At 49.8% G+C, this 26,321-nt stretch overlaps 1 protein-coding gene across 2 annotated transcripts; it reads left to right on the top strand.

Annotated features, from left to right (window-relative positions):
- The first annotated feature begins 12,428 nt into the window (after window positions 1-12,428).
- NDUFV3 (NADH:ubiquinone oxidoreductase subunit V3) lies at window positions 12,429-24,502 on the top strand. Of its 2 annotated transcripts, XM_060640542.3 has the most exons (4): window positions 12,429-12,568; window positions 13,994-14,114; window positions 21,183-22,268; window positions 24,273-24,502. In XM_060640542.3, the coding sequence occupies exons 1-4, from the start codon at window positions 12,521-12,523 to the stop codon at window positions 24,434-24,436; spliced, it is 1,419 nt and encodes a 472-aa protein (XP_060496525.3). In that variant the 5' UTR covers window positions 12,429-12,520; the 3' UTR covers window positions 24,437-24,502. The 2 variants fall into 2 exon arrangements, with proteins under 2 accessions (XP_060496525.3, XP_060496527.3); XM_060640544.3 differs by lacking the exon at window positions 21,183-22,268 and having other exon boundaries at window positions 12,434-12,568.
- The last annotated feature ends 1,819 nt before the right edge of the window (window positions 24,503-26,321 follow it).

Here is a 26,321-nt window from a genome sequence, read left to right as displayed (position 1 = left end):
CCACACCCCACCCTGTTCGTCTAGTCGCTCAAATCCCCCTGCTCGCCCAGGCCCGCGGCTTGCCGGGCCCCGCAGTTGCCGGTGTCCCCACAGATCGGCTTTCCACGCGGAAGCCAGAGAGGTCTTGGCAGATCACAGATCTCATCTTAAAACCAACAGGTGGCAGGGCGCCTGGGTGGCTCAGTCGGGTAATCATCCCACTTCAGCTCAGGTCATGATCTTCCTGTTCATGAGTTCGAGCCCCACGTCAGGCTCTGCTGACAGCGCAGTCCTCCGTCCCCCTCTCTCTCTCTCTCTCTCTCTCTCTCTCTCTCAAAAATAAACATCAAAAAAACAACAACACAACAGCAACAGGTGGGTTCTCACTGCTCTCGTGGCAAAGACCAAAGTCCAAGTCCTAATCATGCACTAGCAGAGTGCCTGTGGTCTGGCCCCCACCTACTCAGCAGCCTCTCTCCCTACCAGGCCCTTTCATTCCCGGTGCTCTAGCCATCACTGCCCTTCCTTCCATTGGCACAAGGCACTCACTAACCACAGGGCCTTGGCACATGCCATACCTTCTGCCTGAAATGTTCTCCCCAGGGCTCCATCTGTTTACTGTAACTGGTAAATTTCAGTCACCCAATTTCATTTCAGGGGCAACATCACTTAATCAGGGAAACCTTCCCTGCCTTTCCATCCTTTGCATTCCTGACTATTTGTTTACTGTCTCTCCAGACTACAGATGCCTAATTTGGCACATCACTGGTTTTCCCAACTTGCAACACAATGCCTGGTGAGAAGTCAGTGCTCAACCAATATTTGCTCCACAGGAGTGGAGTAACTTGTCTTAAAAGAGCAGCTACTGTTACAAAAGAGTGACGGACCTACGACAGGAAGGAGGTACAGGAAACTGGAAGAATGCTGGCCCTAACCGACCTCCTGTATGAAACAAGGATGAATTTACACCCAAATCAAAGGTGGCTGCTGTTGGCAAAGCAGAAAGCTTGAGAGAAGCCAGGCTGCCTTGAAAGCAATGAGGTAAAAGGGATTTTCACGGAAGCACAAAATGGAAGAGAGTTTGTGTGTCATGAGACAAAGGACACAGGGCTGGAGAGAAGGGGAAGAAGAGGCAAAAACATTACAAGGGAGGATTACTAGAGGGGTTGCCACTGGGCAGTGACCACAGTGGAAGCAGGACACCTCAATGTTTCTGAAAAGGAATCTGCCATAAACACCATTTCTATCGGGAAGCCTGGGGGCTCAGTCGGCTCCGATCATGATCTCAGGGTTCATGGGTTCCAGCCACACATTGGGCTCTGTGCTGACAGCTAAGAGCCTGGAGCCTTCTTCAGATTCTCCGTCTCCCTCTCTCTTTGCCGCTCTCCCACTCACACTCTGTCTCTCTCAAAAATAAATAAACATTAAAAAAAAATCATTCATGTTTGACTACTCGAGCTGGCACAGTGGAAGCCCATACTCATGGTCTGGGATATTTTTCAGGCATACAAATGAATTTACAATTTCCATTCTGGGCAGGACAATAATAAGACCACAGAGATCCTAGACGGGCCAGGCATCACTAGGCTCATGATCAGATTCGACTTCTTTTACAATTATGGTTTACATCTTCTATAAGGTTCCATAATACACATTCTAGCAGATACAATTGGCTATAATATACCTATTTGAAGTGCCCAGGGAAGTGTGACTGCCTTCTGTGTTTTAAGTTACAACCTTGAAAAATAAGTACAATTTTTTTCAACTGTAGGAACTAAAAAACAAAAACAAAAACTGTAGAGACTGAATAACAAAGACTAAGAGAAATCGTGCATTACCTCACAAGATACAGAGCATGTGTCAGTGAGATCTTAAAGAACTGTACCTGACCATCCCATGTGCCTCATACTTTGAATTCGTACAGTACTTGTATCAATAAGATTTATTTGCTTAAAGATCCTTTTCCTCATCAAATTCCACGATAACCCAAACCTTTTCTTTGTAATTTTAATTAAGTCTGAATTGAAATGGTTTTAAAGCTTATTTTTACTTTCACAGTTTTTTGTGTCTCTTCTGCTGCCACACAAATTTATTTTGTTGCGTGCTATCCGATGTTAATATAGGTCTGTGGAAGTGTTACGTGGTTTTTACCATCATTGCTGGGTTGTTTTTTTTTTTTCTTATGTTTATTTATTTTTGAGAGCTAGCCCACGCATGTGAGTGGGGGAGGGGCAAACAGAGAGGAGGACAGAGGATCCGAAGTTGGCTCCAGGCTCTGTGCTGACGTCAGTGAGCCCCATCTGGGGCTCAGACCCAGGAACCGTGAGATCACGACCTGAGCTGAAGTCAGATGCTCAAGCGACTGAGCCACCCAGGCGCCCCTAGCGTCATTACTGTTATCTATACGTGTAAACTATTTCGGCATTAATATGATGGGTTGGTATTTATTTTACTACCTAATGTCTTTAGCATTTTATCCCAAACCCCCAACTCAAATTTCAGTTCGGTATAATTTGGCTGTTTTCTTTTATAATTTGTTAATGTAGCTACTAAAGTTATAACCAAGGTTGAACCTCTCTGAAATTTACAAATCAATGAGGGCGTATCAGTCACTTACAGCTTGGATGAAAATGGAGAGCCATTTGGTTTTGTACCATTTCCTTGGTAATTTTCTCAAAGGAGCCTGCGCTGTTAACAGTAACCGTAGCTAGTAACTGTTTCGGTAGCTCATAAGCAACTGTATCTGTTCTCCGTTGTCATAATAATACATAGTAAATATCTAACAAGTAACATACAGCAACAGATTTTGTGGCTTGAAACAGTAATGGTTGATTCAGCTCACAATTCCGTGGGTTGGCCATTTGGTCTGGACTGAGCTGGGTGGTTCTTCTGGGCTGGCTGGTCTTTGCTCCTGTGCCCGTGGCCTGCCACCTGGTTGGAAGAGAACTAGCTGGTCTAGGATGCGCTGGGACACAGCTCGTCTCTCTGTCATCCCTCGGAGGGGCACTGGGGCTTATTTACATGGCGGGCACACTCAAGAAAAAGCCCGCAGGCCTTGTGAGGTCCATGTGTGGGGCTGGTGTGCAGTTGTTTCTGACACAACCCATTGGCCAAAGCAAGACACAAGGGCAAAAAGATCCGAAGAAGGGGAAATAAACTTCCCCTGCTGGTGATAGGAGCTGCAGAGTCACATTACAAAGGGCCTGGACACGGGGCGCCTGGGTGGCGCAGCCCGCTAAGTGTCCCCACTCTTGATTTCCTCTCGGGTTGTGATCCCGAGGTTCATGAGTTCGAGTCCCTCATGGGGCTCTGCACTGATGGTGAGAAGCCTGTGTGGGATTCTCTCTGTCTCTCTCTCTCTCTGCCCCTCTCCCAGGTGTGCATGCTCTCACTCTCTCCCTCAAAATAAATAAGAACAAAAAAGGGCCTGGATAAGGGAGGGGTGGAGAATCGATGCCATTTATGCAGCTAATTCTACTACAGTCCGCCCTTTGGCCTCAATTATCGACACCTCTCCACCGGAAAAACACTCCCCTCCTCCCAAGATCCCCAAAAGTCTCATGCAGCACCAGTACCCGGCTCAAAGGGCAAGGTCTCGTGGCCTACACTAGGTCGGATGTGGCCCAGGCCCATAAACTAAACATATCAGTTATCCGGCCCCCACACGGCGTACAATGGCCACAGGGGAAAGGACAGCCACAGCGAACGCTGGCATTTGGAAAGGGGGAGAGGGAGTGCACAGAGCGATCACTGGTCCGCAGCAATCCCTAAATCCACTGGGACAACGTGTTCAGGACCGCAGGAGTGGGGAGTGTCCTCTGATCAGGGTGAGTTCGGCCTGCTGGGAGCACTTCCCTAGGCCCTACCCCAACATGCCTCTGGCCTCTGCCCTCTTGGAGATCGCTCCTTGTCCGGCACCCTCTTGCTCGCTTTGAAAAATGTGCCCTTCAGGGACACACGCACCCCCATGTTTAGAGCAGCACTATCGACAATAGCCAAAGTACGGAAAGAGCCCAAATGTCCATTGATGGAAGAATGGATAAAGAAGATGTGGGATATATAGACAATGGAGTATTACTCAGCAATCAAAAAGAATGAAATCTTGCCACTGGCGACTCCGTGGATGGAACAGGAGGGGATTATGCTAAGCGAAATTAGTCAGAGAAAGACAAACATCACATGACTTCACTCATATGAGGACTTTAAGGGACAAAACAGGTGAACATAAGGGAAGGAAAACAAAAATAATATAAAAACAGGGAGGGGGACAAAACAGAAGAGACTCTTAAATATGGAGAACAAACAGAGGGTTGCTGGAGGGGTTGTGGGAGAGGGAATGGGCTAGATGGGGAAGGGGCTTAAGGAATCTACTCCTGAAATCATCGTTGAACCACATGCTAACTAACTTGGATGTTAATTTAAAAAATAAATTTAAAAAATTTTTGTAAAAAGAAAAGAAAAATGTGCACTCTAAGCAGCTCTGACACTCTTACTGCTCTTAGCAAACTGGAGGCCCACTGGCCTTTTTTCACTTAAACTGTCCAGTTCCCTGAAGCCAGCGGGTGGTGCTTTGTTCAACACGATGCCCGTGAGAACTTTGGGGGGGGGTGTCAGCATCGTGGCTGAACAAGATGCCCTTCGTCGTGCCCCCCACTCAGCAACAAGTTAGCATCCGTCCCTGCACAGAGAGCCTTTGTGGGAACTGTGGGGCCCAGCCCTGTATGCCAAGGAACCCCAGCAGAGTCTCTCCCACCCCCGGATCGGGTCGTAGGCACGCACACCTTGGTCCCAGCCGTGGAGCTTGCCCTGGCCGTGAAGTGTCCCCACCCTCTCTTGGCCGTGGCCTGGGAGCCCCTGGAAAATGCCATGTTAGTTCCCCCCAAAGGAAAGAGCTTTTGTGGGAGTCCAGGTAGATACTGCCAAAGACACCCGTGTCTCTCTTGCCCCTTCCAGAGGACTGAGTCAGGAGTACTGGGGCAGCAAGGGCTGGGAGAGCAGCAGATAGGACTCTCAGGGGCAAGAACGGACCCCAACACTGCCAACTGCACTGCCCACGAGCCACGAGGGACACCTTGCCCGCAGACCCCCCACCGGCACCCCCCGGGCTCTGTGCACCTCACCCACACACACCCCCAGAGTACACTCCCGATGGCAACGACACTGAGCTTTGGCAAACGGTGGGCACGCACGCATAATGGGCCCAAGTCTGACAGCTGAGGAGAGACAACCAACTTGACCTTCAACAACACCTTTGGGAAACAAGAGGAAGGCTATCGGCACACAACCTGGTTACTTGCGGGGTGAAGAGGAGGCATACAATCAGCCACAAGGGGGAGCAAGAAATGTGGGGGAGGCAGGTCCACGGAAGGTCTGAGACAGCCCCGGAATCCCTAGCAGGACTGACCGGAACCATACCAAAGGCAGTTAGCAGAGTTCAGAGGAAGTGACTGCTACCTCATTTTTTTTAACGTTTATTTATTTTTGAGAGAGAGAGAGTGTGTGTGTGTGTGTGAGTGGGGAGGGGCAGAGAGAGAGGGAGGCACAGAATCCGAAGCAGGCTCCAGGCTCCGAGCTGCCGGCACAGAGCCCGACCCGGGGCTCGAACCCATGAACCGTGAGATCATGACCCGTGAGATCACGACCCGTGAGATCATGACCTGAGCCAAAGTCAGATGCTTAACCTACTGAGCCACCCAGCCAGGCACCCGGTCCTGTCTCCTCTTGATAGCAATTAAACCAACATATTAGCATACAGAGATCAGCAAATGCTCCCAGGGCAATGTGGCTGGTTGTGGTTTCTTGCTCATTTTTAGGTCCCTAGGGACACACACTTCCTGTGGTCCTAGACATTCCAAACTATGAAAAAAATGATCACACTCGGGGCGCCCGGGTGGCTCCGTCGGTTAAGCATCCGACTTCGGCTCAGGTCATGATCTCGTGGTCCATGAGTTTGAGCCCCGCGTCGGGCTCTGTGCTGACAGCTCAGAGCCTGGAGCCTGCTTCGATTGATTCTGTGTCTCCCTCTCTCTCTCTACCCCTCCCCCCCCCTCAAAAATAAAGATTAAAAAAAATTTTTTTTTTAAATGATCACACTAGACCCAGATAGGCAGTCCTCACAAGCGCCTGGCGGACACACAAACCACATCAACCCAGGAGGGGGCACTCAGCCCAGGGCTTGGGAGTTCCCACAGACAGGAGCCCAGAAGTACACGGGCAGCAAGGGCATCAGTGCCCAGCAAGCGTGGACAAGAGACAACAGAACTGATCATTTGCCATGATGCCTGCGATGTTTTACCCAGCATTGTGAAATGTTCTGTGGCCCAACGGTTTTTCATAATATCTAGCGGCCAGACACTCCCAGATGATGAGGGAGCATAAGCCAAGCTGAGGGACAAAATACAGGCTGGCAATCACCCGCCCCCCCCACACACACACACCCCAGTGAAATACGTGTGACATTCCTCAGGCAGTCCTGTCGGGCCCAAGAACAAAGGAAAGGGGTTTAAGTGCGTGCCATGGTGATGTGGGGAAACTAAGGCAAATGAAAAATGAAATTCCCTTACTGCCTACAGCCCATTGACAAGTCCTTGAGAGAGCAGAGTGACCCCCCTCCAGGAGCTCAGCTGCCTCAAGGATGACACTTTGCTGGGGGCAAAAGGGAATCTTGCCTTAACATTGTCCCAACCTCGAGGACCCTGTAAGTCTGCTTCCTTTATCTCAACTCCCCCAAGATATACGCTGGCGACCCTACTCCAAGCTTCTGGCCCCTGATATAGATCTGAAGGGGCTCGTGACTGAGGTTTCATTAAACAGTAATAAATGGCATTTCCCTAGAAACAGCTAGTCCCTCAAGGTCCTGGAAACCTTGCTTCCAGAAGTCCTTAGAGACTTACTCTATCCTTGACCGCCCCCCACCCAACCTGAGGGTATGTAATGAGTTACCAGTGCAGTTCTTCCTGCCCACAGGTCCTGTCCCCGTGCTCTAATAAAATCACCTTTTGGAAACAAAGAATTATTTCTTGGCCATCAGCGCCAGACCCCACAAACCCCCCCCATCACCCCAAAACTTCATCACAGAGACAGAAGTCAGTGCATGTGTTTTATTTATTTATTTACTTACTTAAATTTTATTTTAGAGAGAGAGAGAAGATGAGAGAGCAAGTAGGGAAGAGGGGCAGAGGGAGAGTGAGAATTTTTGTTTAATGTTTATTTACTTTGGGGAGAGAGAGAGGGAGGAGAGGAGAATCCCAAGCAGGCTCTGCAAAGTCAGCACAGAGCCTGACTCAGGGCTCAGACTCTCGAACTGAACCGTGAGATCATGGCCTGAGCCGAAGTCAGATGCTTAACCGACTGAACCACCCAGGCCCTCTGGAGAGAGAGAGAATATTCAGCAGGCTCCACACTCAGTGCAGAGCCCTACTCGGACTCAGTCCTACCACCCTGGGATCATGACCTGAGCCAAAATCAAGAATTGAACATTTAACTGACTGAGCCACAGAGGTCCCCCAGCACGTGTGTTTTAAATTTTTTTTTTTTTAACGTTTATTTATTTTTGAGACAGAGAGAGACAGAGCATGAACAGGGGAGGAGCAGACAGAGAGGGAGACACAGAATCTGAAACAGGCTCCAGGCTCTGAGCTGTCAGCACAGAGGCCGACGCGGGGCTTGAACCCACGGACCGTGAGATCGTGACCTGAGCCGAAGTCGGACACTTAACCGACCAAGCCACCCAGGCGCCCAGCACGTGTGTTTTAAAGCACAGTTAGGGCTTATAGCACAATTTCACTTATAACTTTCCCTATTTCCTTATTTTGTCTTGACCAAAAAAGCTTTTAAATTTACTTTTCCTGTTTGCAGAACTACCTGTTTTTCTCTTTTATTTTTTTTATTTTTAAAAAAAATTTTTTTTACATTTATTTATTTTTGAGACAGAGAGAGACAGGGCATGAAAGGGGGAGGGTCAGAGAGAGAGAGGGAGACACAGAATCTGAAGCAGGCTCCAGGCTCTGAGCTGTCAGCACAGAGCCGGACGCGGGGCTTGAACTCACGAACTGCAAGATCATGACCTGAGCCGAAGTCGGCCGCTTAAACGACTGAGCCACCCAGGCGCCCCTCTCTTTTATTTTTTTAACTTTTTAATTTAAAGCAAAAATTTTTTGAGTTTATTTATAAGAGACAGAGAGAGAGGGAGGGAGACAGCATGAGTGGGGGAGGGGCAGAGAGAGAGGGAGACAGAATCCGAAGGAGGCTCCAGGCTCTGAATTGTCAGCACAGAGCCCGACACGGAGCACGAACTCACAAGCCATGAGACCATGACTTAAGCCAAGGTCGAACGCTTAACTGACTGAGCCACCCAGGAGCCCGTATCTCTTTTATTAAAAAGAATTTACCTTAATAAGAATAAGGCATACTATATATGGTCATCTTAAAAGATATTTAAAAAAAATTTTTTTAATGTTTATTTATTTTTGAAGGAAAGAAAGAGTGTGAACGGGGGGAGGAGCAGAGAGAGGGGGAGACACTGAATCCGAAGCAGGCTCCAGGCTCTGAGCTGTCAGCACAGAGCCTGACGCGGGGCTTGTACTCATGGACCGCGAGATCATGACCTGAGCCAAAGTCGGATGCTTATCCGACTCAGCCATCCAGGCGCCCCCTAAACAATATTTAAAACCACAGTGTTACTGAAAGCTTTGTAAAATTTTTTTTTCAATTTGCAACACATAATTAAGTTGTATTGACACAGAAAAATGACATAATGCATTTTCTTTGTGGCTTAAAAAGAATGTATGTGTTAGGCAAGAATGCACAGCTGAGGCATGGGTAATGGTGGTAGGATACCTGAGTATTTTTATTTTCCTTTTTGGCCTAAACACCTTTGAGTTCAGGGTTTGGGTCCAACGAATGTTCCATTTCCTAGTTATCTTAAAAAGAAGCTTTAGGATTGTCTGGGTGCCTTGGGTGGCTGTCACTTAAGTGTCCAATTTTTTTTTTTTTCTTGAGAGAGAGAGAGAGAAAACATGAGGGGGGGGGTGGGGGGCGCAGAGAGAGAAGGAGACAGAGAATCCCAAGCAGGCCCCGTGCTGTCAGTGCAAAGTCCGATTTGGGGATCGAGCTCACAAACTATGAGATCATGACCTGAGCCAAAGTCAAGAGTAGGACATTTAACTGACTGAGCCCCCCAGGCGCCCCGTGTCCAACTCTTGATTTTGGCTCAGGTCATGATCTCACAGTTTGTGAGCTTGATCCCCGAATCGGACTTTGTACTGACAGCACCGGGCCTGCTTGGGATTCTCTCTCTGTCCCTCTCTCTCTGTCCCTCCTCCCAAAAAATAAATTTAAAAAAAATTGAAAGTTTAACTTGCCCTTAGGAGAGCTAAGGGAGATCTATAGTAATTTAGATAGAACTTTATGTGATTAAAAAAAAAAAAAATTTAATGTTTATTTATTTTTGAGACAGAGAGAGACAGAGCATGAACGAGGGAAGGTCAGAGAGAGGGGGAGACACAGAATCTGAAGCAGGCTCCAGGCTCTGAGCTATCAGCACAGAGCCCGACGTGGGGCTCGAACTCATGGAGATCATGACCTGAGCTGAAGTCGGTCGCTTAACCGACTGAGCCACCCAGGCACCCCGAACTTTATGTGATTAATAAAGAAATCTAGACAAACATAAGCTTTTGAGGTTTTTGTCTAAAAATGCTGAGTCAGTACTTGCCAGAGTTCCGGGCAGAGGTGATGGGTACAGCAAGACTGGGCAGATTATTAAGGATTGGGGAAACAGAATCTAGTATACAGTTTTCCAGATGATTAGAAAAGATGATGTAATCCCTCCTCACAAATACTCATAAAAGCACCGACCCTTCTCTGGCCTCTGTTTCTTTGATTTTTTTGCAACACCTTATAGGTATTTGCCTCTTGCCGAGTCCTTTTGATGTGGAAAACAAAGGCAGAAGGAAATAGCAGATAAAATTAAATTTCCTTCTAACCTGCAGCCCATTGACAACTACTTGAGGCCCAGAGTAAAAGGTCTCTCCAGGAACTCTCTACTGTCTTGCTGCTAATGCTTTGCTAGAGGTCAAACAACCCCAGTTTGAAAATAGCTAGGCCTCCTGTATCCGGAAGTCTTCTTTAGCATAGGCAAATCCTCCTGGAAACTTCCTCTGGACTTTACCTCCCCCAGCCCCATAGTACCTAACCAGTCTCTCCTCAGGGTCCCGTCCTCGTGCTTTAATAAAACCACTGTTGTGAACCAAGGGCGTCTTCAAGAATTCTTTCTTGGCCATCGGCTCTGGACCCCACCGTCACCCCAAAAACCTCATCATTTTCTCTTCCCTTTGGCCAAATGTCGTGTAGGCCCACCTCAACTGCCCTACCCATTAGCTTCCTAGTAGGCCCTGCCCCCTCCAGGCTTAGGCACTGGGCCTCCACACTGTTGCCATAGTTACCTTCACACACCATCATGTTGCCTCTTTGAAAACCATCAACATGGCCCCTCCCCACTTTTGTGTCTCTTCTTCCCCAGGCCTCCCCTCAACTATAAGTGCCCTCTCCTCAATCCACTCTGGCTGGTAACCACACTGATCCCAATAAGGGAGGCCTTTCATTTTATTCTTGAGTCTTAACAACTTCAGCTACCTTTAGAGGGTTGTGCTTGCTGCCGATGGGAGGAAATTGAGGGCTCCAGATCTCTTGAAGGAGGGCGATAGGATTTCCCCATTCCAGATAAGCTTCCCCAAGTGGCAGCTGTGACTCCTCATGTTCAATATTCTTTTTTTTTTTCCTTCATGTTTATTTGAGAGAGTGAGAGAGGCCGAGAGAGGGGGAGACAGAATCCGAAGCCGGCTCCAGGCTCTGAGCTGTCAGCACAGAGCCCGATGCGGGGCTCAAACTCCCAAACCACAAGATCATGACCTGAGCCAACGTTGGACGCTTAGCCAATTGAGCCACCCAGGTGCCCCATCACCCTCAATATTCTTGATCACCTTTAAAGAAAGCACGCTTTGATGAGGTTTGGGAGTGATGGTGGCGTCTAAAAAAGAATTCTTGACTCGTCTTTGGTGCAAACAGGTGATTTTATGAAATCACAGGGACAGGACCTGTGGACAGAAAGAGCTGCACTGGGGTTGTGAAGAGTGACTGATTATACACAAGGGAATTGAAGAGGGGGGAGGGTAAGGAAAAAAGGCCTCCAAAAGGACTTTGACATGTGAAAGAGGACTCTTAAGATATTGGAGGCCTAGCTATTGTCAAGTTATGGTTGTTTCTCCCTTTAGCAAAGCATTAACATTAAGGCCGTAGGGGGTTCCTGGAAAAACTTTTTACTCTGCCTGCCTCAAGTATTTGCCAAGGGGCTGCAGGTTATAAAGGAATTTAATTTTATCTGCCATTTCCTTCTGCCCGATTCCCCACATCACTAGGGAGGGGAGGGTGATGTTAGCGGTCCTGGAAACTGAGTGTATACATTTCTGGAGGTTAGGCTATTAATTAGATTGCTTTATCTTGTAATTTACTAAGACATTGGTAAACTGATGGACACACATGTCCTGCAGGACTGTGATCTCCATCAGTTAACCATGTTTTCTTTCCTTTCCTTTGTTCTTAGGCAGCCAGGAGCGCCTGAGGAATGTCACACACATCCCATCTGGGGGGGGGGGGGGTGGTTAGCTTGTGCTTTGCCCTCCACTGGCCTTATGCCCCCTCATCCAGTTCACAAACACAAGCGTGAACTTTCCGCTGGAGACAGCAGGTTAATTTGCTTTGAGTAAAGGATATTTCTTCTCTCACCAAGGTTTTTCTCCCTATGGAAACAAAGGAATCCTTTCTCATTATCACCCTAAGACCTAAGGTTGTCTTGTCTGCCTCCCTGGGTGACAGGTGGCAGGTTGCGTTGCACTCGCTGGATTCAAGTCCCCTTTGATAAGTGTCTGAGGGGGCCCGTTTCTGCCCATTTATCTGGCCACCTGAATGAATGTCCAGTTAGTCAAGGTGGGGTCGGAGGTGTGGGCAGGTTCACCTTCCAAGGGGTGCTGGACAGGGCAAGGCAGGGAGTCATGATCAATAGAGGAAGAAGGGGGCCAATGACTGACTACACCTGCTCCACAATCATGCCCTACTTTGGGGGAAGTCTTTGCACCGCAAGCCATAAACATTCGCGTAAAACGAAGCTTGCATTCCTGATCTGCATATAGGTCTGGTACAGGTGCCCTCATGGCCCCAAAGCGTGCCCTCGGCCGCCTGCAGGATGGCCGCGCCCGCCCTCCGCAGACAAGGACACGGCAACACCCTCTTCGGCGGCCACGCGCGCGTCCAGCCCCCGGCGGCAAGGGCGCGAAGAGCTCCGCCTGTGATTGGCAGCTCCACGGGGGCGTGGCCTCGGCGCGCGCAGCCCGGCGGCCTCTGACCCGCTCCGCCCGCCCCCGTCCCTGCCTGTGATTGGTGCCTTCGGCCCAGGGGGCGGGCCGTCAGCCGGTGGTGCGCGCGCAGCTGTCGAGTCAGTCCTGGAGCGACCTCTGCCTGGCCAGGCCCGCCCCCGCGCGTCACAGTCATGGCGGCCTCTCTTCTGCTGCGGCAAGGACGGTCGGGGGCAATGAAGGTAAAGGGAGCCGGGCCGGCGGCCGGGAGCCCGCGTAGGGCCGGGGCGAGGGGCACCTCCAGCCGTCCGGGTGGGCCCATGACGCGGTTCCGGGGTGGAAGAGAGGGCGCTGGGCCGGAGCAGGTGGCCGCGGGCCGTGGGGGGTGGGGGGGCGGCGAACGGACACTGACCCCGATCTCCTGGGGAGCCCCCGGCGTGCGGTGCCAAGGTCGCGGGCAGGTGCGAGGGCTCCCAGGTGTCCTGCGCCGCCGCGCTCGCTCCGAGACGTTGAGGACCGCGTCTTGACCCCTTAGGTAGCCCGGAGGGGAGAGGAGGGGACTCTGAGGTACCTGGGTGACCCGGTAACTTACTTGGCAGCCACTAAGATGCCCGCTTACATGATCCTGTCTGGGAAAAGAGAGGAAGACAGAGGGCTTTCTTTTTACGTGTAGAAAAAATGTGAGATCATTGCACTGCGTTTAAATTTGCAAAAGTCTCTTACAAAAGCACTGCCTATTCATTGCGAGATGGAGCGTACAGATGGGGGGAGATCTGTTTCCGAGAGTCCACCGTTTAGTCCTTGAAACACCTGGTTCCAAATAATTTTTTCAGCTTTCACACGTGCTTATAGTCATAAACATAAAGAGATATATTTTTACCTTCGTGTATGTAGGAGAGGCACCTTTGTTCTGTATGCAGCTTCTAGAAAGACGCCTAGCACATAGCAGCTGTTAGTAAATACACGTTGAGTGAATTATCAGTTTAGGTTTGCCACTTATGACACATTGTATGTGGTTTTGAAGCAGTGATCCACCTGCATCATTACTAACAGCCAGATAGTATTTATTCTTTTTATTTTTTAATTTTTTTTTAATGCTTGCGTATTTCTGAGAGATAGAGAGAGAGCGAGCGAGCAGGGGAGCGGCAGATAGAGAGGGAGACACAGAATCCGAAGCAGGCTCCAGGCTCTGAGCTGTCAGCACAGAGCCTGACAGGGCTTGAACTCACAAACCGTGAGATCATGACCTGGCCGAAGTCAGATGCTTAACTGAGCCACCCAGCCTCCCAGGTAGTATTTCTTCTAGTTGGTGTTCTAAGTATAGGAAAACACTTTATTAACAAAAAGAACCAGAGTATTTGGTAGGTTAAATAGTAGTTGGGGGCTACAAGAAGTATGCACAGGAGAAACTGTTTTTGACTTTTCTTGGAGTTACATAGTTCATAGTGACTGTCATGTGTTTTCTTTCTTGCAACTTTTTTTGTATTTTCCAAAATTTCCATATGTTATGAAAATTGTAATAACCGTTAGAAATATGACATGAATGCTATGTTATAACACGTTATATAGTACATGTAATGCATGTAATGATATATAACGTCTATAGGTCGCAATAGCTTCCAAATGGCATGACTCTAAAATGTCCATATTTGTTCATCCTCTGTCAGACTATGCTCCTAGACGCACGAGTGTTTCGAGGACTTGCTCCCTCGGTGTCTCTCTCTGCGGAATCAGGGAAGAGCGAAAAGGGACTGCCACCAAATCCCAAGAAGCAAAGTCCACCAAAAAGTAAGAGTTTAATGATAGTCCCAAGGGGAGAATAATGCAAAGTAAACAAATCGGTCCGCTTTCCAGGCGTGAAGAGTTTTACTAACCACATAATTCGATTCTTCATCTCCAGCCGTGTCCAGATTGTAATCCGACATCGGATCTGTGGCAGATTTTAGACCAAACACATCACTAATACAACAGCCCTTGACTCAGCATTTAGCCCTGAACCAGTTCTGTCTGTGTTTTCTAAGTGCTGTGCTCCGATGTGTGGCAAGGGGACATTCGGATGGCCGTGACACAGATGCTGTGCTCCCGTGGCAGCCCTGAGCCCCACCTTGCTTTTCTCTCCCCCCCAGTTGTGACGCTTCTCAGTGTCTCAGAAACACAGATTAGCTTCCCAGGCTTCGTGGGCCACCGTCCTGGACTGCGGGCCTCCTTTCATGACCGTGGGGAGGGAGTTAAGAGCAGGAACCGTTTTCCATTACCGCTCACTTTGATGAAGCACGATGTCTGATCTCTGTCCGGCTTTGTCCAGAGTCATTTTGACTTTTATTGCTGGATTTTACCTTTTTTTTTTCTCCTTCCTGAATACCAACGTAGCATATCCTCATGGAAGGAAAATACAATGTGCGACACTGTATTTTAAATACTTGTGGGAATTTTACTCTCTACTCCCTGCTCCTTATTAATAGGGGGCGCCTGGCTGGCTCAGTCAGCGGAACCTGGGACTCTTATCTCAAGATTGTGAGTTTAAGTCCCGCGTTGGGTGTAGAGTTGATTTAAAAATAAAATCTTAGGGCGCCTGGGTGGCTCAGTCGGTTAAGCGTCTGACTTTGGCTCAGGTCATGATCTCACGGTTCGTGGGTTCGAGCCCCACGTCGGGTTCTGTGCTGACAGGTCAGAGCCTGGAGCCTGCTTCCGGTTCTGTGTCTCCCTCTCTCTGTCCCTCTCCCCCTCATGCTCTGTCTCTTTCTCTGAAAAATAATTAAACATTAAAAAATAGAAGTAAAAATTAAAAAAAATAAAATCTTAAAAAAAAAGGAAGATGTATATGTACAGTCTCTTTGCAAATCTTTAACCTTTATATGTGGTTCAGAATGGTAATTTGAGTTTGTCGTCTTTTCCTCATTTACCATTTCCTCAGTTTGAATATTTGAAAGTGTTTAGACATTGTTTTGTTCCTCCTTGGTGTGCACGCCAAAACATTCAGAATATTGGTACCCTGTTGCCCGTGCTGGCCTCCTGACTGCATTTCATACCCTGTGATCTCAGCTGAGGAAACACACCTTCCTGATGGTGTCTCATTGCCTGGAGGCCTGAATTCAACATTGTTTAATTCATTCCTGTACCTGCCACATTTTTAAATCCAATTGTTTTGTTTTATAAGATTTTAAATCGATACCTTAAAAATTAGAACTCTTTTTTTTTTTCCCCTTCTCTTCTCTTCTCTTTTCTTTTCTTTAATATAACCACAGTGCCAGGCACCTGGGTGGCTCAGTCGGTTGGGCATCTGACTCTTGATTTCAGCTCAGGTCATGATCCCTCCCAGTTTGTGAGATCAAGCCCCATAGCAAGGAGCCTGCTTGGGATTCTCTCTCTCCTTTTCTCTCTGCCCCTCTCCACTACCTTTCTGTCTGTAAGTAGATAAATAAACATTAAAAAAAAATAATAATTTACTCATAATCCCACCACCCACCAACCACTGTTGACATTAAAAAAACAAAAACAAAAAACCCCACAGTGCCATGATCACTCCTAAAAAAATGTTAACAACCTGGCCCCTGGGTGGCTCAGTCAGTTAAGCATCCAACTTCGGCTCAGGTCAGTGATCTCACGAATTCGAGCCCCATGTCGGGCTCTGTGCTGACAGCTCAGAGCCTGGAGCCCGCTTCGGATTCTCTCTCTCTCTCTCTCTCTCTCTCTCTCTCTCTTTCTCAAAAATAAACACGAAAAAAAATTTTTTTCTGGGGCAGCTGGATGGCTTAGTTGGTCAAGTATCTCACTCTTGGTTTCAGCTCAGGTCGTGATCTCGCAATTCGTGAGTCTGAGCCCCACGTTGGGCTCTGCGCTGATGAAATGGAGCCCGATTGGGATTCCTCTCTCTCTTTCTCTTTACCCTCCCCAGCGCGCGCTCGCTCTCTCTCTCTCTCTCTCTCTCGCACATGCTTTCTCAAAAAATAAATATAATTTAAAAAACTAATGCGAACAACCAGAATGTCAGTTAAATTCTGCATTACACATGCACATTTCTGACATCCTTTCAGTGTTTACTGATGATTAGTGACTCTCATTACTAATGTTATTGATGCCTTTGGTGAATCTTAGTCTTGTATCTGCAATCCTACATCATAGGTTTATGAAACTGACTTAATGGATTTTAAAATACTGTGGCAGAGTCAGATCCCCCCCCCCTTTTTTTAATGTTTATATATATATTTAAAATTTTTTAATCTTTATTTTTGAGAGAGAGAGAGAGAGACAGAGTGTGAGTGGGGGAGGAACAGAGAGAGGGAGACATAGAATCCGAAGCAAGCTGCAGGCTCCGAGCTGTCAGCACAGAGCCTGATGTGGGGCTTGAACCCATGAAGTGTGAGATCATGACCTGAGCTGAAGTCAGATGCTTAACTGACTGAGCCACCCTGGCGCCCCAGTGTTTATATATTTTTGAGAGAGACAGAGCTCGAGCGGGGGAGAGGGGGGCACAGAGAGAGGGAGACACAGCATCTGAAGCAGCCTCCAGGCTCTGAGCTGTCAGCACAGAGCCCGATGTAGGGCTTGAACCCACAGACCGTGAGATCATGACCTGAGCTGAAGTCGGACGCTTTACCGACTGAGCCACCCAGGCGCCCCCGAAGATCCTTTCTTAAACATGCTTCCATGTGTGAGTAGAATAGGGTGCTTGTTTATGCAACAGTTTTAGGCGCAGTTATGAGCAGGGAACATGGACCTAGGAGTTGGCCCTGGGCCTGTGTAGTTTGTTCATCAGTCATCAGTCTGGATGAGGTTCCTCCCCGCCTGAGTGGGGTCAGCACGCAGGCCTTGCTAGGCCCCTGTGAGGGGCATATGGGTGTGCGGTGTCGATTGAGTGTAGAGTGCTTTCAGGTGGGAAGACAGTATTGCGAACTACGCTGTCTTTAATGCGTGTGAGATCTGTGTGTAATCTAAAAGTACTTATAATCCCTGTATGAAGAAAAAGAATTTCTAAACCGACATGTATAGGCCTCGGTGTTTGCCAGAGATGTCCGCGCTCGTGAGACTGGTCAAGCGAAAAATGCTTTCTGCCTGCTGCTGGCCCATTAACGCCCCAGGTTAAAGCCCTGTCTGCTCTCCCTGGCTTTGGGAGCTTTAACGGAAGTTTCCCGCGTGCAGATCTGGCCCTGTGCGCTCACCCTTGGGGTCCCATCTCTAGGCAAAGTGCCTGCCTCAGAGGCAGGACCCCGGGGTTCCAGACGATGTTCTGCCCTATTCCTTCTGGGACCCCAGCTTCTTGTAGTGCTTCCTTCCTGAGGAGAGCCACCAACGCAGATGTCAGGGCCCAGGGTCTCCTCACAGGTGCCCCTCCAGATGGTCCGCTCAGTCCAGTCACTATGGCAACAGTCAGTACTAAGTCTTTGACTAAAGACTCCTGTGCCGCTTTTCAAGGGTCTTTCCGGAAGTCCTCATTTCAGTCTGAAAGGTGCGGAATCTCTGGAAATAGGGATTTGTCGTGTTTACTTCTAAGCAGCAGTGCCCGGCACACGTTGTGCCGTCTGGTCCTCAGAACCCGTGAGCAGGCGGTACTCGTCTCCCTGCCTTAGATGAGAGTGGAGGAGGGAAGAGGCCTGTGAGCTGCCCAAGGCCACTCGTGTGTTAGTAGTGCGGCCGGATGTAAACCCGGGCAGGAAGGCCCCACCATCTGTAGTTTTCTTCTCCGTGCTGTCTTGCCTCTGAGAAAGTCTCAGTCCTCAGACAAGCAAGCAGACAAGCAACTCTATAGTCCTATACATGTAAAAGAGTTTTAGTTCACATAAAATTTGAGTAACTGTGCTCCTTCCTGTTGTGTCGAAATGTGCTTTGGTTCCGAGATTGGTTTTGTGACCCAGTGACGAGATCTGGAAGAATTTTTTAACTTTTTTTTTTTTAACGTTTATTTATTATTGAGAGACAGAGCGTGAACAGAGAAGCGGCAGAGAGAGAGGGAGACACAGAATCGGAAGCAGGCTCTGAGCTGTCAGCACAGAGCCCGACGCGGGGCTCAAACTCAAAAACTGCAAGATTGTGACCTGAGCCAAAGTCGGATGCTTAACCAACTGAACCACCCAGGCGCCCCAGAATTTTTTTTTTTTTTTTAATTTTTTTAAATGTTTATTTTTGAGAGAGAGAGAGAGACAGAGTGTGAGCAGGGGAGGGGTCGAAAGAGAGGGAGACACAGAATCTGAAGCAGGATCTCGGCTCAGCTGTCAGCACAGAGCCTGACATGGGGCTCGAACCCACAAACCACGAGATCATGACCTGAGCTGAAGTCAGACGCCCAGCTGACTGAGCCACCCAGGTGCCCCAAGATCTGGAAGAATACTAAGGTGGCTAATCCATTTCAAACACCATCGTCATTTGTGCCTGTGTTAGGGAGACCACCAAAAACGTGCAGGTCATGGCCTCACTTTTCGCTCCAGCAGAAAAGAGACCTGGGAAGTGCAGCTAAGTTCAGTTGGGGAGGAGGTGGAGACGCAGTACGGCTTCTCCGTCTGCACGGTGACCAGTGTTTGTGCGCCTTTACCGTGCACGGGCCGTGGTCATTTATCCGCTCTCCGCCAGAGTAGACACAGCCCCGGAGGTCGCCGTCTTGTGCTGTGAGATGTGCCTGCGTGGCCAGCCTTCCCTAGGTGGTTTCGTGTTTTCATAGATTTGTTTCTCGAGGGAGGTCAGTATCAAACTAAAACAGTATGTGGGCGTCCCGCTCTGGCCAAAAGTGTGCGACTTTGTGAAAACCAGCAGGCGAGGTCAACGTGCGAGCCCTCGTTCCTCTAGGTGATAGTGCTGTTTCCCAGGTGACGTCATTCTGCACCTCACGGCGGGGCCACACTCGGTCTGCGCCCTGCGCCCTGCAACAGCAGCTGTCGGTGGTGGTTCCCAGCCATGTGGCAGTTTCCTTCGGGGGTCGCGGGGGTGAGGGGGCGGTTGCTGGGCCCGTGCTGCACTGGGCCAGAAATTGACTCTCAATTAAAGGAGAATGCATTTTTGTTTTGGTCCAGTGGCCTTTCCCTGGAATTCTCCCAGTAACTTAGCATGAATAATGAAAATGCTCTTATGTCGTATAATAGGAATTTCCTCTTCAAAGAGAATTTTTAAATGTTAGTCCCATATGAAGTTTTCTTTCCATTGTCAGTGGGTGATAACTCAGCCTGTAACGTAGTTCCGATCACTTATTTGCAGTTTTTAAATCTCCACCACACACTTTGGAAGATTCAGGAATTGTAATTTTTCTATTCAAAACAGCCCATGTAAGAGACACCTTATTTTTAGTTCATTTTTCATACTTGGAGCGTTCATGCCCAGCGTAAACGTGGTGCATGGTACAGGTGAGCGGGCACAGCGGCGGGCACGGCCTGCTAGGAACCGCTGAGCTGATTCAGGTATGCTTTACAGAGACAGAGCAGAGCGTTCAAGTGTGCCTACATTCCTTTGCCTCATTTTGAGGTTTCACGTGACCCTGGGGCTCTGTGAGGGTCCTGAAGTTAGGTCAGCACCCCCCTAGCATGCGGAGGGCAGGTTCTGGGCTGGCACGTAGCCACAGCTTCCGACGTGGCATGGAGGAGGTAGGGGTGAAGGTGCTGACGGAGGGGGTGGAGGGGGTGGAGGTGACGGATGTAAACAGTCCCCTCTGCTCTGGCTGCCCGGTCAAGCCCTTTCGCACCGCCCGGTTTCCTCTCCGGCCCATTTCTGATTTTTGGTGTTTCCTCGGGTTTCTTGGGTCATTTTCTGTCAATCTATCATGGGTAGGTCCCTGAGCTCAGAAACCAGTTAGAACCCTTTTTGGATACTGGTAAGATGGTGATTTAGGAATACGTTTTTTTTCCCACTTGAGAGAAGCAGGATTCAGATCTTTTCAGTATAAAGTAGACAGACCCCCTAGACTTGAAAGTGAAGTCTCTGCATTTAGAATTTGCTCCTCTGTAATGTGTGTAATTTCGGCTTTAGATTTGGAAACTAATTTTAATTTATAAAAACTTGTCTTATATTTTTCTTTAAATCTGCAGGGTTAGAAAGGGTTTACCACCTGAGAAAACTGAATGAAGTTAGTTCTAATCAACTTACTGTGCAATGTTATTTTTTTAATAATTGATGCTATGAAATATAAAGGTTTTATATTAGCCCTTTTCCTTTTTTTAACACCTTAAAACTTGTTGTTCATGTATATATATCTCGTTATCAATTTATTTTAGATTCTTTTGGTCATGTAATACTTGCCTTTGGCCGAGGAGATCCCCGAATGACTTCTGATTTTGAAGGGCTTTTCTCCTCCTTAGGGCACCTTGATTTGAACGACGTTATCCTCTTCCCGGTACCCTGCAACACTTAAACACGTGTGTGTGCGGACCCAAACCCAAACCAGGTTCTTGTCTCTAGTTGTGCTTTCTGGGTTTTCAGAAAGTTCAGGTTCGTCCAGCGTGGATAACTTTTTTAATATTCGAGAGGCATCAGTTTTCTTAAAGATTTAAGAAAGTACACATTTGTAAAGCTTGCAGTGGTTGTTGGAAAATATCTTTGTGGTTTAACGATTTGAACTTTGGGTGAAGTAGTCGTTTAAAAATGAGCATCAAAGAATTTGGCATTGTGAGAAGTGGAGACAAGTTTGTTACTCCTGTTGGTAAAAACAGCTGCTTGTTAATTTTTCAGCTGCAAAGGAATGACCTACATTTCTTACTGTTCTCTCTCAGGCGGCTTGACTTTGACCTAAGAGTGAGTTCCCATGGAACATTCCTTAGGATGATTACATTGAAGATATTACAATAGCAAGTTCTTATTTAACGAGCCGTCTGTGACTTATGAATTTGGATTGTTGTACAAAATATTGAGAATAACGTTCCTCTTTATGCCATTTCCTAGATGTAGTGGAACCAAAGGAGAGGGGCCAACTCGTAGCCACCCCAACAGCAGCCGAATTGTCTAAAAACTTGTCTTCACCCCGTGCTCACCCGTCAGTTGTGAGTCCGGGCGGGCTGGTAGCTGGCCCCGGCCCCGGCCCCGAAGGCAGCATGCTATTCACAGCCGAAGGGGCTCCAGAGTTCCGGTTGCAAAAGACTGTCGTAGAGACGCCTCAGAAAGTTCCGTCTCCACTCAGGAAGCAGGGCACGGATGCAAAAGCTCTTAGGGAGAGCAGGGGAGATGGTTCATCTTCATCGTCCTCTTCGTCCAGCTCCTCCGATTCCGACTCCGAGGGGGAGGGGGAGAGCTCCACAGCTGACCCCCAGGGGACGAGCAGGGGCAGAGGAGGGCCTCCCAGACCGCAGGCGTCCCGCCCCCTCGAAGATGGAGCCCCCAGAGTTGCAGTAGCCGCCAAAGAGCAGCCCCGCTCGCAGCCAGATGTCCCCCCTCCCGAGAGGCCCCGTCCGGCCAAGAAGAAAGGGGGCACCATCAAGCCGCCAGAGGACAGAAAAGACACAAAACGCAAAACCACAACACCCAAGTCACCAGCAGATAAAGAGTTTATGAAACAAAACGTCAAGGAAAAGCAATTCCAGAAAATCGTTAGATCAAGTGAAACCGATAAAGAAGGCCAAAGGCTGCCCAAAGTCGAAGAAGTCCCGCCTGCTCAGACAGAGTCAGGATTGTCTACACAGCCGGCCGGCGGCCCAGCGCCCGTTCAGTGGCGGGAAAGAACCGGGACAGCAAGACCGCCGCCAGCCGCTCCTGAGGCCAGCGAGAGACACCGGGGCCGACACGCAGCGGAGCGTGGTGGGGAGGTGGCTTTCCCCCTGTTCAGCAAAGTAAATTTGGGGGCGCAGGTGATAGAGGGAGCCCTGAAGGCCGCGGGAGAGACTTTGGAAGGTCAGGCGCCAGTCCGAAGTTTGAAGCCGGTTCCTGCTCCTAGCGAAGGCGATTTCCAGGACAAGGCCTCGGGCCCAGAGCCTGAGGGCGGGGCCGGGATGGCGGAAGACCCTGCCCCTCCAGGAGGGCCGGACGGCACCCAGGGTATACCTTCACTTGCGCCCTCGAGAGCCCTGCTTTCCCCGGGCGGGTGGTGGGCCTTCGGAGGCCTGTGCGCCCCGAGGAGGGGTCCAGGTAGTCAGGCACCTGCAACGCGGCCTCCGGCGGGCAGAGGACTGGGTAGGGCTCCTGAGGGACCCACGCCTTGTGCGCGGCATCCCTGGGGCGTTTCCTGTTTATTTTGTGGTGAAACAGCGTGCGCTTGGCCCTCCTGGCTGTCCCACGGCCAGGGTGATGTTTCAGCTCTAGTGGTTTCACGGCCCCCTTCGCTTTGGAAGGTGTCCATGGGCTCGCAGGGCCTCTGGTCAGCGGGAAGGGGGTCCTGATTCACTCCCACAGCGAAGAGCCGTGCTTACCCTGGCGTGGGGTTTGGGGGGATACGAGGGGTGTTGCTTTTAGGTTTCTTAGACCGGAGGGGAAATCCGCATTTTGGGAAGTCCCGCAGTAAGTGACACAGGGCGGCTTTAGTCTTCTTTCCGCTGGGTGACGTTTCCTTCTCTGATTTACCCAAAAACACAATGGGCTGCTTTGTTTTTCCATATTGAATTTTTATGAAGGGCTATTTGCTATCACAGATTTTTAGGGTTTTATTCCTATTATGCTCCCGACTTGTGCATCTAACGTTATGAAGGCACATGCTGCAGGCAGTCGTGGCGAAGCCGGCAGGGCCGTCCCCGGGTTCAGAGCCGGGCCCCGCAGAGTGTCTGTAAAATGCTGCGTTGCTAACAAACCCGGCCCCTTCTTATTTGCTCCTTAGTCTTCCTAAAGCCTCCGCCTTTGCCTGATGTCCGTTATGTGCTAATCGTTATCGGTTGCGTTCCGTTGACAGAATTTGTGTGTTTTCTTCCTTCCGTTTTCTCCGTCTTTCGTTAATACACAAAGTGCCAGCCTTGTCCAGACTTGGAGGATGCAGTTCATGATGCTACAAATTGGAGACGAAAACCAAAACTTGGGATGACGACAGCAAACCATTGTTGTTTTTCTCGCACTCCCTTTGCCCTTTGGGGGGTAAGGAGGCCGCCCAGGAGCACAGCCCCCGTGTGGTGTCGCTGAGCAGTCCTCTGCTCGGGTTCCTGCCCCGAGGTCCCTGCGCCTACGTTTCCCTCCGGCTAACACCTTCCCTGCATCCGCCATTGTGCCTGCACCACGTGGGGAGTCTCTCTGCTCGAGATCGGGAAGGTGTCAGCTCTGCAGGAGTCCTCGTTTTTGTTTAACGCAGCCGAAGACACGACAGACAGAGCTTGGGTGTGAATTCAAATGGTGGAAGGTGTGCTTAGGTGATTTCCTGCGCAGCCTGGGTAGCCGTGCAGGGGCCTCCCGGCAGGCTCCGCCGTGTGCCCGTGTGCGGACGTCCCAGGGCAGGAGAGCTGCGTTCTTTTGCTTCAGCTGTGCACTTTGAGTTTTAGATCACCCAATGTCCTTTTTCCACGTCAAGAAATACAACTTAGCTTGTACGTTTTAGCCTGAATCGAAAGTATTCCAGCGGCTTTTTCAAAAAAAGTTGAAAACTTTGCATCTCACTTCCAGTTCCCCTTAACTTTGTTACGTTGTTCAGACAGAGTCTAGTTTCGTGTATCCAGAGACTTAGAGGGCTCACCTGGCTTCTGCTTTTGAAAATTTTTTTCTGCAAATAGTTTATTCCTACTCCTGTAGATCTGCTTGTCTCTCTTGCACCCTCAAGTCCTGAAAGTCCCTGCATCCTTGTCGTAGGCGTTTTCACAGCTCTGCACGGCACGGGCCGGGGAGCGTACAGAGTAGGCTGTTCGGACGCCTCGTAAGAACCAGCGGCTCCCACCGCCGCGGCTGCGAGGTTTAGAGTACGTCTTCGGCTGATTCCTTTATTTTGCGTCTGAGGATCCTGTAGCTTTCACCGGCTTCCCTAGTTAGACAGTTTATCTCAGGATGCGGGGCGCGCGGTGTCTGAGAGCTGAGCCCCGCGGGAACGCCGCCCGTCCCACGTTCTCACGGGCCTTGCGTTTCCCCCCACAGAGTCTGCTCAAGCCGCCAGCGCCTCCGAGCCACTGGACGACGCCACCTACAAGAACCTGCAGCACCACGACTATACCCCGTACACCTTCTTAGACCTCAACCTGGACCTGTCCAAGTTCAGGATGCCCCAGCCCTCGTCAGGACGGGAGTCCCCTCGCCACTGAGCGCCCCCTTCAGAGAGTAACTTCCCGTTGTCTGGGCTACAGAAATAAAATCCGCCCCGGTCGTGAGGCCTCGTGTGTGATCGGTGTCCCTCGTACGGTGAACGCTGAGCTAGCGACCCTGCTCTGACCATTGGTTCAACGGGCACCAGAAACGTCTGTGCGCAAGGGGTTTTCCTCTCTTTATAAAGCTGGGGTCCGCCGCACAGATCATAGCATTAGAGAGCCGTAGGGGCTTTCCATCAGCGTGTGTCCGCTGTGCCGAGTCCCTGGTCAGTTTAACGTCCGTCTGCTTTCCAGCCAGGTGCCCATACGTGTGCTGAGGACTTCTGATTTGGTAGACCTAGCTTCTGATCGTCGAAGATAGGGTTTCACTGATTTTATCTCCTGTTCTGCAAAGAGACTAAAACATTAGGTTCTAGCACTTTATTGTTAGAGAGGGAATGGAATCCTTTTCGTTCACCAGAATTCGGTGTTTGATGTAAACTCAGGCGGGATGGGGGGGGGGGGTTAAAGTTTTGTGGGGCCCATCAGCAGCTCCGCCCCCGGATGGCCACGGCGGACTCCTGACTCCTCTGCTACGAAGGGTTTCTGGGTCTGCCAGGGCTCGGGATAACGTTGCTCACGCCTCGGGGCGTAAGCGCTGTGTATCAGGCTGTGTGTTTGCACTTGCACCCTGCGGGGACGAGGTGAACTGTCTGCTCGGAGACCAGTGGAGGTGAGGTTACGCCCGACCACGAGAGCGGAGGTGGGAGGTGCGTCCGTTTGTCAGGGCAGAAGTCTGTCTACCCGCTGGTGTCCCAGCCGTGGTTTGCTCTGTTCTCACATGGCCCTTGCTCCTGTGCCCAGACCCCAGGGCATCACCTCCCTTCATCTGCATTCTGGTCCCTGGCCTCGAGTCTACAGCACACAGTGTGGAGCATGGAATTCTTTTCCACGTGTCTGTCACCCTAGTATTGTCATCATCCGCCTCCGAGTTTATTACCGCCGAGGGAGACGCTTGGCGACTCCGCGAGCTTCTCCTGATCGCATTGTTTTATCAGAAAAGTACCAAAGCCACGTTACCTAAAGAGAGAAAATGGAAAACCCCTAGGGCCACGGCCATCACTGATGTGTCACACACCTCCCCGGTGGTGGTGGCTTCAGAGAGGTCGCCCCACGACATGCAGACAGTTGTCTCTCCTGCCGGCTGTGCCCGTGTGATACCTGGCTTTGCAAACCGTGGCCCGCAGAACCTGTGCGGGGTGTGGGGCACGGGGGTGGGGGGGGCACAACCACGGTGCGTTTCCCCGACCGCACGTGCCGCAGGGGCTGGGGATTCTCCTGACAGAACGATCTGGATGAAGAAATTTTCGTCTGCATGAAGTTTTCCCTGGGAACCAGCCCTGTTAAATTATCCTCTCTCTCTGACCCCCAAAGCCCTCTCGAGCCGATGGGGGCGGTTCTCCACCGAGTGTGGTTTGGGACCCCAGCTCGTCCCCATGCTCTCTCCTAGCGCTGCCAGAAACATCTGGGCGGCTGTAACTCCTGCCGTGTGTCATATTGTCTCCTTAAGATGGATTTCCAGAAACCAGTCTGATGAATCGCACGTGATTCACAATGGTATTGCTTCCATTTCCACAAGGTTTTTAAACCAGTTTAATAGGTTCAAGTTAAAGCAATTATTCCATTTCCTTTTGTATTTTCCCTGTCACCTGAACCCTGGCATCTTTCTAGACATTTGTTCTCTTACACCTGTTAACAAATAAACACCCTCAGACTGGAGGGCATTATACACAAAGCAGAAGTCCAGTCCTTATTATGAATTCTTGTCCTAATGTTTACTGGCAGCTGGTTAATAACTGAAACCCAGCAAATTACGGTGTGGCCTTTCTGATTCTTCCTCCAA

This window comes from Panthera onca, chromosome C2 (genome assembly GCF_046562875.1).
Source record: "Panthera onca isolate mPanOnc1 chromosome C2, mPanOnc1 haplotype 2, whole genome shotgun sequence".
NCBI lineage: Eukaryota > Metazoa > Chordata > Mammalia > Carnivora > Felidae > Panthera > Panthera onca.
The sequence above is the reverse complement of the archived record's forward strand: the minus strand, read 5'-3'. Positions and strand labels throughout refer to the sequence as shown.